Source organism: Castanea sativa, chromosome 6 (assembly GCF_040712315.1).
Source record: "Castanea sativa cultivar Marrone di Chiusa Pesio chromosome 6, ASM4071231v1".
Classification (NCBI taxonomy): domain Eukaryota; kingdom Viridiplantae; phylum Streptophyta; class Magnoliopsida; order Fagales; family Fagaceae; genus Castanea; species Castanea sativa.
In genome coordinates, this window is record NC_134018.1 from 44,297,140 (window position 1) to 44,312,254 (window position 15,115).

General features: G+C 38.4%; 2 protein-coding genes across 3 annotated transcripts; one reads left to right on the forward strand and one right to left on the reverse strand.

Annotated features, from left to right (window-relative positions):
- The first annotated feature begins 6,820 nt into the window (after window positions 1-6,820).
- On the forward strand, window positions 6,821-10,302 carry LOC142639137 (staphylococcal-like nuclease CAN2). Its single transcript, XM_075813247.1, has 9 exons — window positions 6,821-7,116; window positions 7,652-7,707; window positions 7,861-7,975; window positions 8,082-8,192; window positions 8,456-8,643; window positions 8,723-8,782; window positions 9,269-9,428; window positions 9,506-9,574; window positions 9,730-10,302. The coding sequence occupies exons 1-9, from the start codon at window positions 6,967-6,969 to the stop codon at window positions 9,865-9,867; spliced, it is 1,047 nt and encodes a 348-aa protein (XP_075669362.1). The 5' UTR covers window positions 6,821-6,966; the 3' UTR covers window positions 9,868-10,302.
- A 132-nt stretch (window positions 10,303-10,434) lies between these two features.
- Window positions 10,435-13,816, reverse strand: LOC142639138 (uncharacterized). Of its 2 annotated transcripts, none has more exons than XM_075813248.1 (4): window positions 13,205-13,816; window positions 12,281-12,350; window positions 12,089-12,180; window positions 10,435-10,769 (listed from the first exon to the last, which is right to left on the reverse strand). In XM_075813248.1, the coding sequence occupies exons 1-3, from the start codon at window positions 13,550-13,552 to the stop codon at window positions 12,128-12,130; spliced, it is 471 nt and encodes a 156-aa protein (XP_075669363.1). In that variant the 5' UTR covers window positions 13,553-13,816; the 3' UTR covers window positions 10,435-10,769; window positions 12,089-12,127. The 2 variants fall into 2 exon arrangements, with proteins under 2 accessions (XP_075669363.1, XP_075669364.1); XM_075813249.1 differs by lacking the exon at window positions 10,435-10,769 and adding an exon at window positions 11,287-11,408.
- Between the last annotated feature and the right edge of the window lie 1,299 nt (window positions 13,817-15,115).

Consider the following 15,115-nt stretch of genomic DNA (forward strand, 5'->3'; position numbering starts at 1 on the left):
CCTATCGCATTGTGTCAATAGCAGGCATAGGGTTATATCGGCTAGCTGACCTAGATGAGAAAGTTGTACCACACCCATGGAATGTAAATAATCTTAGAAGATATTACTATTAATAAAATGTGCTTTTGTCAATGAACATTTCAAAGTTATGAGCATCTCTGACGCATGCAGCTACTGTTCTTAAGAGTCAAACAGAAACTTGGTTAAGTGCCGTCCTCGGACCACAAACCTTGTGGAAATTGATGTCTTGTCATTTGTTAAACAGAACCTTAGTTATGCCGGGTCTTCGGACCTCCTACTTTGGGAAAATTAACATTTGAAGCTACTGTTCTTAAGAGTCAAACAGAAACTTGGTTAAGTGCCGTCCTCGGACCACAAACCTTGTGGAAATTGATGTCTTGTCATTTGTTAAACAGAACCTTAGTTATGCCGGGTCTTCGGACCTCCTACTTTGGGAAAATTAACATTTGAAGCTACTGTTCTTAAGAGTCAAACAGAAACTTGGTTAAGTGTCGTCCTCGGACCACAAACCTTGTGGAAATTGATGTCTTGTCATTTGTTAAACAGAACCTTAGTTATGTCGGGTCTTCGGACCTCCTACTTTGGGAAAATTAACATTTGAAGCTACTGTTCTTAAGAGTCAAACAGAAACTTGGTTAAGTGCCGTCCTTGGACCACAAACCTTGTGGAAATTGATGTCTTGTCATTTGTTAAACAGAACCTTAGTTATGCCGGGTCTTCGGACCTCCTACTTTGGGAAAATTAACATTTGAAGCTACTGTTCTTAAGAGTCAAACAGAAACTTGGTTAAGTGCCGTCCTCGGACCACAAACCTTGTGGAAATTGATATCTTGTCATTTGTTAAACAAAACCTTAGTTATGCCGGGTCTTCGGACCTCCTACTTTGGGAAAATTAACATTTGAAGCTACTGTTCTTAAGAGTCAAACAGAAACTTGGTTAAGTGCCGTCCTCGGACCACAAACCTTGTGGAAATTGATATCTTGTCATTTGTTAAACAGAACCTTAGTTATGCCGGGTCTTCGGACCTCCTACTTTGGGAAAATTAACATTTGAAGCTACTGTTCTTAAGAGTCAAACAGAAACTTGGTTAAGTGCCGTCCTCGGACCACAAACCCTGTGGAAATTGATGTCTTGTCTTTTGTTAAACAGAACCTTAGTTATGTCGGGTCTTCGGACCTCCTACTTTGGGAAATTTAACATTTGAAATTACTGATCTAAATAATTAAACCGCAAGCTTGATTAAAGTTAATTCCTCATTGTGCCTGGAAATCAGTATCTTACTGTTTGTTAGATCGGATTTTTAAGTTCTATATCTTTAAGTGTTAAGCGAATTTGTGTAAGGAATGGTCCTCGGATCTTACATCCTACTAAAAACAATGTTATACATTACAAGGTCTTCATTGTTATATGAGGTCTCTCTTTTTTAACCAAGGCATTGTTTAAACATATTAGCCATGTCACTTTTTATTAAGATTTTAATAACACGCGAATGACTGCGTGGAAGTTATGATTGTGCAAAACTTGAAGTTAGGTTTGTTTGTTCTTCCCTTTTTTTTTTCTTTTTTGACCCTGTAGTAATGGCAATCTTTATGACCAATATAACAAGAATAAAGTAAAATGGATACAACATAAATGAGAATCAAACAAAATACTTCTTCATTAATTACTTAATTGTACATTACATATTTAAGACAAATGTAGAAAAAGAGAAGTCCTAAAGCTAGGTCCTAAGCTTTTGGAGGAGGGTCTTGCTGAGAGGAACTGGTGGCCTCGGTCTTTCTCAATTCTAGCTCAAAGGGTGTCAAGACTTGCTTGCCTTTATCTGCTGTCTTCGTTGGAAGGACGTCGGGTTCCACTATCTGGCTCAAGTCCTTCTCTGCATCCCCTCCTCCTTCCTTCTCTTTGTGGGAACCTGAAGGTTCTGTAGGATCAGGAATTTGCTGTGGGACCACCGAAGGCAGAGCAGGGAGAGTTGGCTCGAGGGTAGGAGTAGCAGCAGGAGCCTCTTCAATCTCCTGTATCTCCAGGGGAAGCCAAACGTTCTCGAACTTCCTCAGATCCGAGGATAGAGGAACTCCAGCCACGTTTAGGGCTTCCCCGTACTTTCTCGACGCACTCCCGCACAAAGCCGCGAAGGCCTTCCGTCGCTCGCTCGGTGTTTGCTACCCCTTCCTCGTAGCTCGTCCGCTTGCGTACTCGTAAAGATCGATGGAATGAGCTGGCTTCTTCCTTCATCAGTGCAAGTTCCTTCTCCAAATCTGAGCGTTCCCTTTGGGCTCGGGAGAGCTCATCATCTTTTTCGTGAAGGAGCTTGCGCTGCCCTTCTATTTGGGTCTTCATAGTCTTCAAGTTTGACTCGACCCCATTTTTCTCTCTCCTCAGCTCAGCCACCTCCGAAATAAGCTTCTCATTTTCATGGCCGTGCCCAAGGACTTCTCGCCTCTATCCTAATCTCCTGCTCAGTTCTGGCCTTCTTCCGAGTGTCTTCTATGAACTTCTCGGCTACAAATACCTCCTGAATGGCCTGTAACAAAGTATGATGGAATCAGGAATACTAAAAAAAAAACTTACGAATATTCTTAAAAGTGGAATCTTCCTGAAAGGATTAAACTTACCAGCGCTAGATCCCTTTTTAAGGAAAGGAATAGTTGTGGCTGGCTCATTTTTTCCAAGGTCTCCATATCCTTGGGCAGCAGAAGAGGGCGCTCCAACACTTCGGCCAAGTGGTGGGCATGGCCTTGTTGAACCGCCCTTATACTGGATTGGCAGGAGATGGGAGCACCATCCAGTCTTAAGTCAGGGGACCAGGTGGTCGGTGCTCGGCGCACTTCGGCCTCGTCCCTGATTTCCCCGCTTTCAACTGAGCGAGCCCTACCCTTGCCTTTATCCAGCTTCTGCTGCTGAACTGGTGGAGGTTGTCGTCGTGGTTTTTTGGGGTCCTTGCTGATCGTCACTTCGGCCTCCCCCTTTCTCTTCTTTTTAGGGTCCTCGGCTGGAAGTTTTGGCTCAGCTGGAGGAGGGGGAGGTGGCAAAGTTTGAAGAGCTTGGGACGCCCCCGTCTTTCTCTCCACGACCTTAGCAGCTCTATTGGTTAGGAGACCCTTCATTCTGTCCATATCTTCTTCGGATTCGTCCTCTGGTTGGGCGACGACTAACCCTGCAATTCCAGAGGCCTCGGTGGCTTCTTCCTCCTCGTCAGAAAGCACGACGAACTGAGTCCCTCGAGGTCTTTCGGTGTCTTCAAGTTGGAATTGATCTATCTCTTCGTCTAGTGTATTTGAAGAAGACACCTGCTCTTCCGGAACAACAGTTGCCTGAGAATGCACGGTGAGTGGAATTGCTGCTATGGGCTGTCCGTATAAAACGGTGTTAGGGGCGTCAGGGAGATCGTGGTCGTCCAAAAAATGGGGCTGGGCTACGTTTATCTTCCTTCGTCTTCGGTCACCGGCTACTATGGCGTTTTCTATCTCCTGGAAGTCCGAGGATATGGGGGTGTACCCTAGAATCAGATAAGCCGCTCTGAGTTGTAGGTCCTCGCTGACGAACACCTCGGAGCGAAGTACTCGGTTTAGGTCTGCGATGTTACAGTGGCTCAAACGAGGGCGCACGTGTTGCTTATCTGCAAAGAAGACGTCAAAACAAACAAGCTCCGATCAGTTTACATACGTATATGTAATAAGTTTAAGTAATTATGAATGCTCATTTTTGTGTGTGTTAGAGGAAGTTGTGTTGTGGGGAGATTAATCCTATGGCATCGCACTGTCCCCCCACTCAACCGGACAAGGAGGCCGTCGTACCGGTTCCCGAAACGATCAAGTAGTCATCCTTCATGCCTTTGTTGGATTGCGAGAGATTAGCCTAACGACGCTGGAACGGGATTTAATATAATAACCTACCTTGGAGAGTTTGTGGGACTCATACAGAAAGACGACGTCGTGCCAGGTGAGGGTTAGACCCATTTGCTCGTTTAGAGCATCGACACTACCCAAAACTCTAAAAACGTTTGGGAGGCACTGATCGGGACACAACCGGTGGTTGCGAAGGTATTCCCCGGATTTGAGGTTTTCATTGGGAGGGTCATCCCACCCTCTATGAAGGCTATCATTGGGATGATAACCTCTCCCTCTTTCCTAGAACCGGCCACGGCTTCTGCCGGGCAATACTTTAAACCCACATTGCCGGGAATGTGATACTTGGCTCTGAAGCCTTCCATTCCGGCGGCGGTATCAACTAGACACTTAAACCTACCCATTGGAAAGAAACGAAAGATTAAACTCTAAGAGGGAGAATGCTTATAGTGACAGCCGAGGACAAATACCGAGGAGAAAAGGGTAAGAATAGAAGGAGCAAGAACTTACAAGGTTGAAGGTGTGCAAATTTCCACGGTTTTCTGCAAGTAAGGTATGATGGCTGATATTTTGATGGGATTAGCCCCTGAGGAATTAAATGAAGGCGCAGGTTCCCGAAGCGTCACGACGTGTGAAAAGGCGGCCTCGAAATTATATTTGTCCCGCCTAAAATTTCGTGGAGTAACGAAGACCGTTGGATGCCCATCTCACCGTTGAACATGGAAGACAAAGAGTAACTTACAGTAATAAATGCGCGCGTTTTTGAAAATAAAACCGCCAAGTGGCATCTTTTGGGACGCGATACGATTTCCACACGTGCCATCACTTACAAAGTGTGTGGAGTGGATTCTCGTCGGATCAAAACCCTATTTTTCTCCTCGGACGTTGAAAATTAGAGTTTTGAGGGGCTATTGTGGGGGGTAAAAAGATCCTGATGGGAATGTGGGCCTTTTGGGCCGTGTTAAGGAAGGCCGACCTGCTCCTGGGTTTGGAATTTGTTAGTACTATGGGTCGGCCCATACGCCGAGGATCCGAGGATCCAGCCGAGGGTGAACTTACCCTCAGATGGACACCGAAGAACTAGGGATTTCATAGTAAAGATTAGGGGATGACACGGTTAAGGCCAATGGTTAAAAGGGGTGAACCCTAGAATGTCCCAGAAGCACCGGTGTTGGAGAGATGTCAAGGATAAAGGCTGCCACATCCGCATTAAAGACCCTTCACCTACTACCCTGGCCGCATTTATGGGAAAGTGACACCTGAACAGTGGAAGTGAAACTTCTGGTTACTATTTAAAGGCACTGAGAAAAGAAATATCTAGGTTAAGGGAAAGATGGGACAACACGTGTACAAAGTATCAAAGGGAGGAGTATTTAAGGGGCAACCTAGAACACAAAGAGGGGGACGGACTTTTGTAGCCTGAAAAAGAAAAGAAACAAAGAGAGAAAGAATATAAGAACAACTCTCGGCTTATGTCCGAAGGAGCTGATTTACTATATTCCTTATTGTTTCCAAGTATTTGCAATCTTTAGTTTGTCATTTAATCCTCATACGCTTCTAACCTGGGTTTCAAGCCCACACTCTACAAATTCATATTGTTTAAGGCTCATTGGGCCTGAGCCCATAACTGTTCTTGGAGCCAGGTGCAATTGTGCGCTTACATTAACTATATTTTGTTAGAAAATAATCATATCATTTTAAGTAGGATTTGAGACTAATACTTATAAGTCTCATCTATTATTTTTATTTTTCACTTAACAAAAAAGTCAAAAAGTCAAAATTTTCAACCTATCATGTAGGTTTGGGACTAGTATATTTAAAGATTATGACGTTTATTTTTTTATTAAATCCGATTTCACTAACCACTAAAAGCAAAAGCATCATGAAAATAACATGAGGAAAACAATGCTTAAAGCATTTGGATTGGTGGAGGCATATAGTTAAAGTGCTAAATTTAGCAATTACAACTGGTGGAGGCATATAGTTAAAATGCTAAATTTTGCAACTAGATATAAGAAAAATGACATAAAAAGCTAGTGCATTAGTGAAGCTATAACCATATCACTTGGCTGTTGCGCTACAATGCCATAGCATTGAAGGTAAAAAAAAAAAACATATTTTTATTAAAAGATATATTGTTTTATTGTGTTAGTGGTGGTATTTGTTATTTATTGTAATAAATATATTATTTTATTGTATTGAATGCTAAAATAAAATTACTGATGTTAGATGTTTTGTAAAATGAAATAGTAAAATAGAAAAATTAACTTTTTGTAATGTTAAATTGCTAAATTTTTGCTTCCACATAGACCCAAAATAAGTACATACAAAATATGGCAAGAGCATAATATAGCTAATAATGATTAGCAGCTAGCGTAACCTAGATAAAAGCACATTTGGACAAGCTCTTATCACCTTGATTGGATGGTGTCATTTTCTCTCTCACATTTATAAAAAAAAAAAAATCTCACCAAAAGACTTGTATTGGAATTGAAAACTTTTTATTAAAAATATTGTATATAAAGGTAAAAATTAGTTGAAATAGTACAATGAAACTCATAAATAATATCAAAAAGTATAATGAAGCTCATAAATAATAAAATAAATTAGCAAAAATAAATATTGTTAAACGGACACTTAATGGACCTAATAATTTTCCTAAGCCCGCATCTTAAAAAGTACGGTAACACTGTTGAACAAAAAAATTAATCGTACGACCTCCTCAACAAAGTTAGTGCCTTTGAAAAAAAAAATTTGACAAATCGTAAAAAGTTTTCACAGATACTTTCTCCAAAAAATTAAAAAAAGTTTTCACAGATAGACGATGGATCTTCATTGTAAAAAGTTACTGCCTTTGAAAAAAAAAAATTTGACAAATCAGAACTCGCCACGTGTCATTCTGCTTCCTTTTTCCGTAGTTTGCGTAACCCTCGACCCATTTTGTTAAACCAAAGATTCCTAGCGAAAACCACGAGCCAAAGCCTCTTTCTTTTTAAGTCTTTGTTAACAAAAAAAAGAAACTCTTCCTTTAAACTTCATCATCATCAACTTCTCTGTGTGACTGTGTGTGGATCAGCTTCTCTCTGAAATTCCAAAATGTTCGTCTTAAGGTTCTTTTGTGGAAAATGGTGCAACCCCACAACAGATGAGGACTTGGAACCACAAGGATATCATGGTGTGTCGGCTGTCAACGTTGGTGTTACTGCTCTAGCTCATGATCTCTTTCACTTCGAGATCACCTCCCAGGTACACATGTTCTCTTCTGGTTTCAATTTCTTTGAAAATTGAAGTTGCAACCCAAATGTTTTTGAATTAAGTGATGATCAATATTTTGGCAAAATGATTTATTCAAAGTAATTACTCCATCCATTCCAAATTGTTTGTCTTATTTAAAAAGTCAAACTTTTGAAGGGAACATCATTTCTTATCTTGTCAGCCTTAAAAATATATATAAGTTTACAAAATTACCCTTAAATAAATTTATGAGCATATTTTTTAAAAGAGTTATTCTTAATGGGTAACTAAAAATGTGCCCCAATTAGATTGATTTTTTAAATATTTATTAATTTTCTTTTCAAATAGTTTTGAAAATAAAGTAGATGTATAATATGAACATTAGTGAATTAATGACTTTTATTTTTAAATATAAAACAATATTTTGAGACATTCCAAAATGGAATACAGGACAAATAAACTGAGACGGAGGGAGTATGAAGCTAAAATTTTGAGCTAATTAAGTTATATATATTCATCCTGTTAATGCTTTGATTAATGTTTTAAGGTCCCGGAAGGACTCAGCAAGAATGTTGTCTCGTCTAAGAAGGCTCAAGCTAATTGGTAATTAATTAGCATGCATTTTATCTCAACAATTTTCTTTATATAGAGTAAAATTATTAGATATTTAGCAAGAAATTGGAAAGAAGAGAGTGATGAATAGGCTCTATAGCATAGCTTTTTGTCTAAAAGGTTACATTTTGACAATATATGAAGGTACAGAAAACTATTAGAGGCATGGAAAGCAGCAAAACCCCCTCCAAAAACACCTGAAGAAGTTGCTAGGCTTGTCATTGAGACTCTAAAGAGACACCAAAAGGCAGATGTTGAGGTACTATAAAAGATCCTGTCACAACATATATGTATAACTTGTTGCATAATGCATAGAACTGTAATGGAAGAAAGTAACAAACATTATCAAATTGCCTATTTTGTAGGGTTTATTGGCCTTCTATGGTCTTCCTCTTCCTCATACCCTAGTCCAACTTACTGCTGGGGCCCCAACATCATTGCCTGCAGGAGTAGGGTATGAATTTCAGACTTTTCCGGTAAGAACCACAATCTTTTCAGACTCAATGTATGTTACCATAATCAAGTCATAGAGCCCGGTCTGATATAATGAATCACTATAGCTACAATATTAATCACTACTAACCGAGGTGGCAAGTTGTAAATTGTAATTGACTTTCTCATGTGTCCATTATTGACATTATTATATTGTCTAGCATTAACAACTTGCCATCTCAATAGTTGTAAAAAACGATGTTACCTCTGTAGACTTATTGATAATGAATAATTGGAATGAAACTAGGTTGATTCAAGTGCTATAGCAGATGGAGATGGGATGACAGTGTATGTCAGTACTACAGACCCAAGGGAGTCATATTGTGTTCCTAGAGAAGTACAAGTAGCAGCTGTCCAAAGATCACAAGCGCGTGCTGAGAAAAATTATACAAAAGCAGATGCAATTCACGAAAAAATTTTTGAGTCCGGATATCGGTTAGTCATCTGCTAGGCATAGGCCTTGATTTCAATTTTGATTCAATATTATAGTTTTGTAATTGCTTTCTTCCACTAGGGTACTCGATTTTCAGAACAATGAGGAAATCCTTGCTCGAGTGTATCGAATACGACTAAGGTAAAATTACCGTAGGATTCAAGTAGCTAATCTTTTAGTTTTTTGGTTAATTGCAATTTGCCCCCCTAAATCACAGGGTCAAATTCAATCCCCCACTAATTGTGAAATCGAGCGAGTCTCCACTAATTAATTGGTGATTGAAAAAATATCCCTCTTGGTTAATAATTTCCAACAATTTCAAACTTTTAACAAAAGAATTTGAAATCGAACAATATCCGCATGGAGAATTTCTTCAATAATGGATTTGTGAGATTTTAGTTAAAATTTTGAAATTAATGGAAATTGTTTACAGTGGGAGGCATTTAGCCTACTATCAATCAATTAGGGGGTTGATTGTTCGATGTATAGCTTATTGCGCTAGGGGGGGGGGGGGGGGTGTTGGAATTAAACTTCTCCCCATAGTTTAAGAGGACAAAGTGCAATTAATCTCTTTATTTATTTATTAGTTTTTTTATATAGCATCAGTTGTTAATAGCTTCTGAACAGGGGAATAGATGCACCAGAGAATGCAATGCCATATGGGAAAGAAGCAAAGGAGGAGCTGACAAAGATTGTGCAAGGAAAGTGCTTGCGAGTCCTTGTTTATGGGGAAGATCAATATGGCCGCTGCGTAGCTGACATATATTGCGATGGCAAATTTGTTCAGGTACTGTTTCTCTCAACATTGGTTTCTTTTGCGCTTGTTAACACTGAGCTAACTTATCCCTCTTTTCTCACTGCCAGGAATTAATGCTCAAGAAAGGTTTTGCATGGCACTATGCAACCTACGACCAACGCCCAGAACTTGCAAGAGTAAGAAATTACCTTTACTTCATTCTTGTACTTTCTCCATGTTAAGCCTCTTTAATCTGACACTATGTTTGTGAGTTTTCAATAAAAATAAAAGGTTAAGAGAAGACTTACTGACAAGAATTGTAAATCTCTATGCTTATCAATTATGATACCAGTGGGAAAATGAGGCTCGAGCCGCGAGAGTTGGCCTGTGGGCTTCATTGAATCCTGAGAAGCCATGGGAATGGAGAAGGAAGAATAAGAAGAGAGGACAAAAGAGAATAAGGAGAAAGGACAAAAGCGAAGGTATATGACATTTTCCAAATAGGAAGGACAGTGAGACCTCCTCGTGACCAATAATTTATCTCATGCAATGGATTCCTTCCTCTATCACTGTACAAACCTTGCAATCCTATAGGATTCACACAATGTGAAAGGAAGGATGAATATTTATCTCCGATGCATGAAGTACTTGTTATAGGTGATTGCTTTTAACCATATGAGGCTAGAAGGCAACTCCAACGTAATATATTAGGACGTACTTCCAAGACCAGGGGTTGGTAGCAACTTGACACCGAATGTCAAAAGCATCTCTCCTCATTTTTATGTACCAGTCATATGAAACATTATGTATTTAATCTTAGTAAAGGCTGTTGTAACTTATGTTTGAATCAAAAACCCAAGTGAGAGGTGGGTTGTAAGTTGTGTTACCTGAACAAAATAAATCAAATGATCATTGTGCAAGAGAATATGTATGATAGTATACTGTACAGTATTAGAGGCCTGTTATTTAAGCGGATTCTTGTTGAATCCAATGCAAATTTATACAATGCAAGACCATTCAGAATTACCACTCAACAAACCAAGTGATACATTTAGAATCAACAGAAGAAAGGACAAGAATTTCATCTTATTCCTTGCAGTTTCAGCCTCATCAACTGTAACACTGCAACAAAATATGCCACGAGTGATGAGAACATAATTTTTTGTAAAAAGAAAAAGAAGAGACAAATCTACACAACCTTTAAGGCTTTAATTCTTGGTATAAATACAACAACACATGGAAGGAACAGACCTAGAGAAAGTAAATACAGGGCAAAACAAGAGAGAGAGAGAGAGAGAGAGAGAGAGAGAGAACAAAACAGCAACAAATCCAGCCAGTTGATTGACATTGAAAGATGGTTAGAATTGGAACTCATCACAGCCCATGAATTCACTGCAAAAGACAAGGTATATACTACATATTAGTACATAATGATCGTGAACAATTGATCTTTTATAATTCCTTCCTTTTCATATACCTGAAACTAAGCAAAATGGATGTAAAATTGAAAAGCCAACCTTTAGTGCCTACAACCCTCAATTGTCCTCCCAATTCCCAAACATTGTCCCTCAATTAGTAATGTAATGTGTTGCTGGAAATGATTTCCTTTAGATATAATTGGCTTTTATCTGAAATGCAGCATGCTCTGCAATCTTGTTGATTTCTCTCATCATTATTATGATAAAGGAAAAGGTCAACCATTTATGTTTCTAACACAATTTTTTTTTCCTTACTCAAACGACAGTTTTGTAAAAATAAAAATTGTAACCAGCCCAGTATAACAATAAATTTTAAAAAAGAGTTACTTCGATTACCATGCAGGATGTTGGCCTTATGAAGGGTCAGCAATCACCCTATGGGGGTGTTCACCTTATGGGGGGTCAACACCCTGTATTCGTTGTCATGTACAAGTGTGGCATCGGTGCTTGATAGCCCAGCTTTCTGGTGCAATGCACTAAGCCCCTCATGCCCGCCCACAACATGTACAAACGCGTGGCTTTGTGCCCTTTAAAGACAAAACTTCGCCTCTTCCTAACACCAATTGGTTTTAGGAGCAGTGGTTAGCATCGCAGTCCTGACAAGTGGTATCAAAGCAAGGTTGCAGGTTCATATCCCCTGATTGTCGCTGGGGGGTGATTGTTGGTCTTATGGGGGGTCAGCGATCACCCTATGGGGTGTTGACCTTATGGGGGTCAGCACCCTGTATTCGCTGTTACGTGCAAGCGTGGCATCGGTGATTGACAGCCCAGCATTGCAAAGCCCCCCCCCCCCCCCATGCCTGCCCACAGCACGTATAGACACAAGGTTTTGCGTCCTTTGAAGACTAGAGTATGTCTCCTTCTAACACTAATTGGTTTTAGGAGCAGTGGTTAGCATCACAGTCCTAACACAGGAATTTAACAAAATTATAAAGTAACAATAATATTGTTTGATAATGCATATAAAATTGGGTTTTAACAGCTTGAAGTTGGCCTAGCATAATAAGAAAGGTACATATACAAGGACAAAATATCGAGTGATAAATGAAGAAGGAGAAATATTTAATGACGTCAATTAGAGAGGTGAGAAAAAAGAATGCAGCTCAATAGATAATCACAGCTGTATAATCAGCTGAAAGTTGGGTTAAAACTAAGTATTAAACAGAATGAAACTAAAGTTAAGTAAGAAGCTATTTTCAATGTACAAATAGGAATGCCAGGCATAGAACTCACTTTTTTATTAGTAAATTCAACAGCAAATCGTAGTTGACCTTATTTTGCTTTACCCTTTGATTCATCCGAATCTGAGTCACTTGCATTGTAACCTAAAGGAAACCAAATACACATCAATTAGAAGAAGCAAGGCCACAACAATGACCAAGCACGAGAGAGAGAGAGAGAGAGAGAGAGAGAGAGAGAGAGTACCTGGATGTTTATCACTTACATTCCAAACTGAAACCCGGCTTTTTGAAGCTTTACTAATCCAAGCGCGTCCCTTAACAACAAATACATAATTTATTTATTCGCTAATCAGAATGTTTTTATGGTAAATTACACACACACACCTGATGGGTCTTGAAGCACAACCTCACCCTCTGCCTTGTTCTTACAAGGGGAGGAGGAGCTACCATTTGAGCTAGAGTTCACAGGCTCATTCAATAATCATAACTTGGCAACTAATGAATGTAATAGTATAATATTATAAGCAAATTTATATACACAGCCATATTTCACTGCTCCAATTACAAATTATAAAACCAAAAGAGCCCTAACAATCCACCACGATTCTAAAAAGCTTCATAGAATCAAGATAATGCTCATTATTGGCCACTAGTAGTTCAAAAATTTTGTATAACAAGAACCCCATGCATCAACAAAAAAAAGTACACATTATATGGATCTAATAAAACATCCTTTTCCAAAACCAACACAATACGGTAGATAGTATTCAAAATCTCAAAACTCTTTTCATTACCTCAGTTTCCTTAGCAACAACTACGTAAAAAGAAGTCAAAACATGAAATTATTCTGACTACTAGCATTCTATAATACCAACAAAGGGAATGTAACTACATTGACTTCAAACAACAACAACAACCAAACTTGGAACCAAAATTTGGGATAAGTTATAGATCCTCAACAAAGTAGTCAGTGTCAGTCAAATGTATTATTTTCCTCCTATTCTAACCCAAGTCATAATACTCTCTATATAACCTTCCTAATTTCCGTGTCACAAACCAAAACAATGTGGCACATAGGATTCAAATTGCATTGAATAACAGCTACCATAATCAAAACCAAGCAAATTCCAACAAAAAACAAAATAGAAAAGGAAAAAAAAGTAAAGACCTTATGAGGGTCTTTGGGGACACCATAGCCGCTGGAGTACATCTGGCCCACAAGGACTTGCATGGCGCTATCACCAGCCTTAGCCTCCTTGAGCGTGTCCTGGAACCACCGCTTCACACAGTCCGATACCACCAGAGCCAGTGGCAACCGATTCTGCTGAGTCTCAGAGCTCTCCATTATCTTCTTCTTCTCCGAGTCGACTCGGACAGCCCCGGATTTCGCTGTTTCCGGGGACGAGACTCGGATTCTCGATATGGGTTTTGCGCGTTTAGGCCTTGGGAGCTTGTCTGAAGCGATAATTTTGGCGAACTCTTGGAGCTTGGTGGTTGAAGGAATTGATTTTCCCATAAAACAAACAGAGAAAAGAGTGAGAGAGTATATAAAAATATTGAGGGAGTATGTGTGAGAATTGAGATCAGTTTTGTTTTAGGGGCTTTTGAGTTGACATCCTTATCTCTGTTATCTGGTTTTCATGGTGGCGGGGTGTGGGTTTGAGGTATGAGTTTCTGAGATCTTAATTCTTAAACAAAACAAAAAAGACATTCTATGCATACTGTCTGGCAGTTTCTTTGAGTTCTTTAGATTGTTTTGTTTTTACTTTTTTAGTTGCCCCCTTTCATTTGTGGTCAATCTGAATTTTTACCCTTATATTTGACATTTACGATTGTTGTCCCTAATGTTATAGCACATCTGCACATGGTTTTTTTTTTTTTTAAGAACATAATAATGTTTTTTTTGGGAACATTATAATCGTTTTGATTTCTTAAGTTGAAATTATCTCATAAAAAAAGTTCTTATGTTGATTTCGATTGATAAGGTGATTGGGTAGCTTAACTTCAATGGTTGAATTGTTAGGGGTTTCCTCACAAATTAACGATCACCTTATCAATTTAACCATTGAAGTTAAGCTACCCATCCATGGTAGATGGGTTGTCATTTTACTCATTTAGCTCGGGTAAGGGTACACAAAGAGTCTAAGATCATTAGAATCAAATTTTAATAAAATTTGGTGTAAAAAAACCCACTTTTGTTATCTAAACTACTTTTTTTTATCTTAAATTCTAGTTAACTCAACTGGCAAAATCTCTGATAGTAAAATAAAATATCTGAGATTCAATATTCGCCTATATAAAAAACCAATTGATGTCTTGGTTTAATGATAAAGAGCTATTATCAGGAGCGAACACCATAAATTGAAACTTTCTAATAAAAACCTACTCATTTTTATCAACCTAAATACCATACCATACTATACCATTCTCCAACCAAAAAAAAAAAAAAACATTACTCATTTTTATTTTCTCAAAAAAAAAATCTATTCATTTGCAAATTGAGCTACGTCATAGTCAATTCTCTATAACTATTTCATTTAAAATTTTATTCTATTCTTCTTCTTTTTTCTTTTATCGCTTCTCTCTCTCATCCATGCCCCTTCTATAGTCACCAATTCGTTCCAATCCGTGGTTGCCAGTGGTGTAAGAGGTTGAAATGTTCATAACACCTAGTATGGCATGGTATTTAGGTTGATATGAATGAGGAGGGGTTGTTGTATACCGATTTTTATACATATGTTTGGTAAATATCGAGAGGTACAATATGAAATTGAAAACATAGATTATAACTCTTATTGATTCACTTGTCATTGCATGTTGCAAAAATACTTATTTCTACACCACTATCTTCTTCTTTTTTCTGATTTGTTTATGTTTTATTTTGAGAATTTTAAAGTCATTAACTCCTCAATTTTATATTTAAAATTTGTTCATTTCAATTGTAGTTATTTGATGAGGATATTTTTAACAAATTAAAAGATAATACCATCAAACTCTGAATAATATTTGTTAACACATTAAAAAAAAATGATGTCATCGGCTCCTACTTTTTTTTGTTTGTTTGCATTTGTTTTTTGGG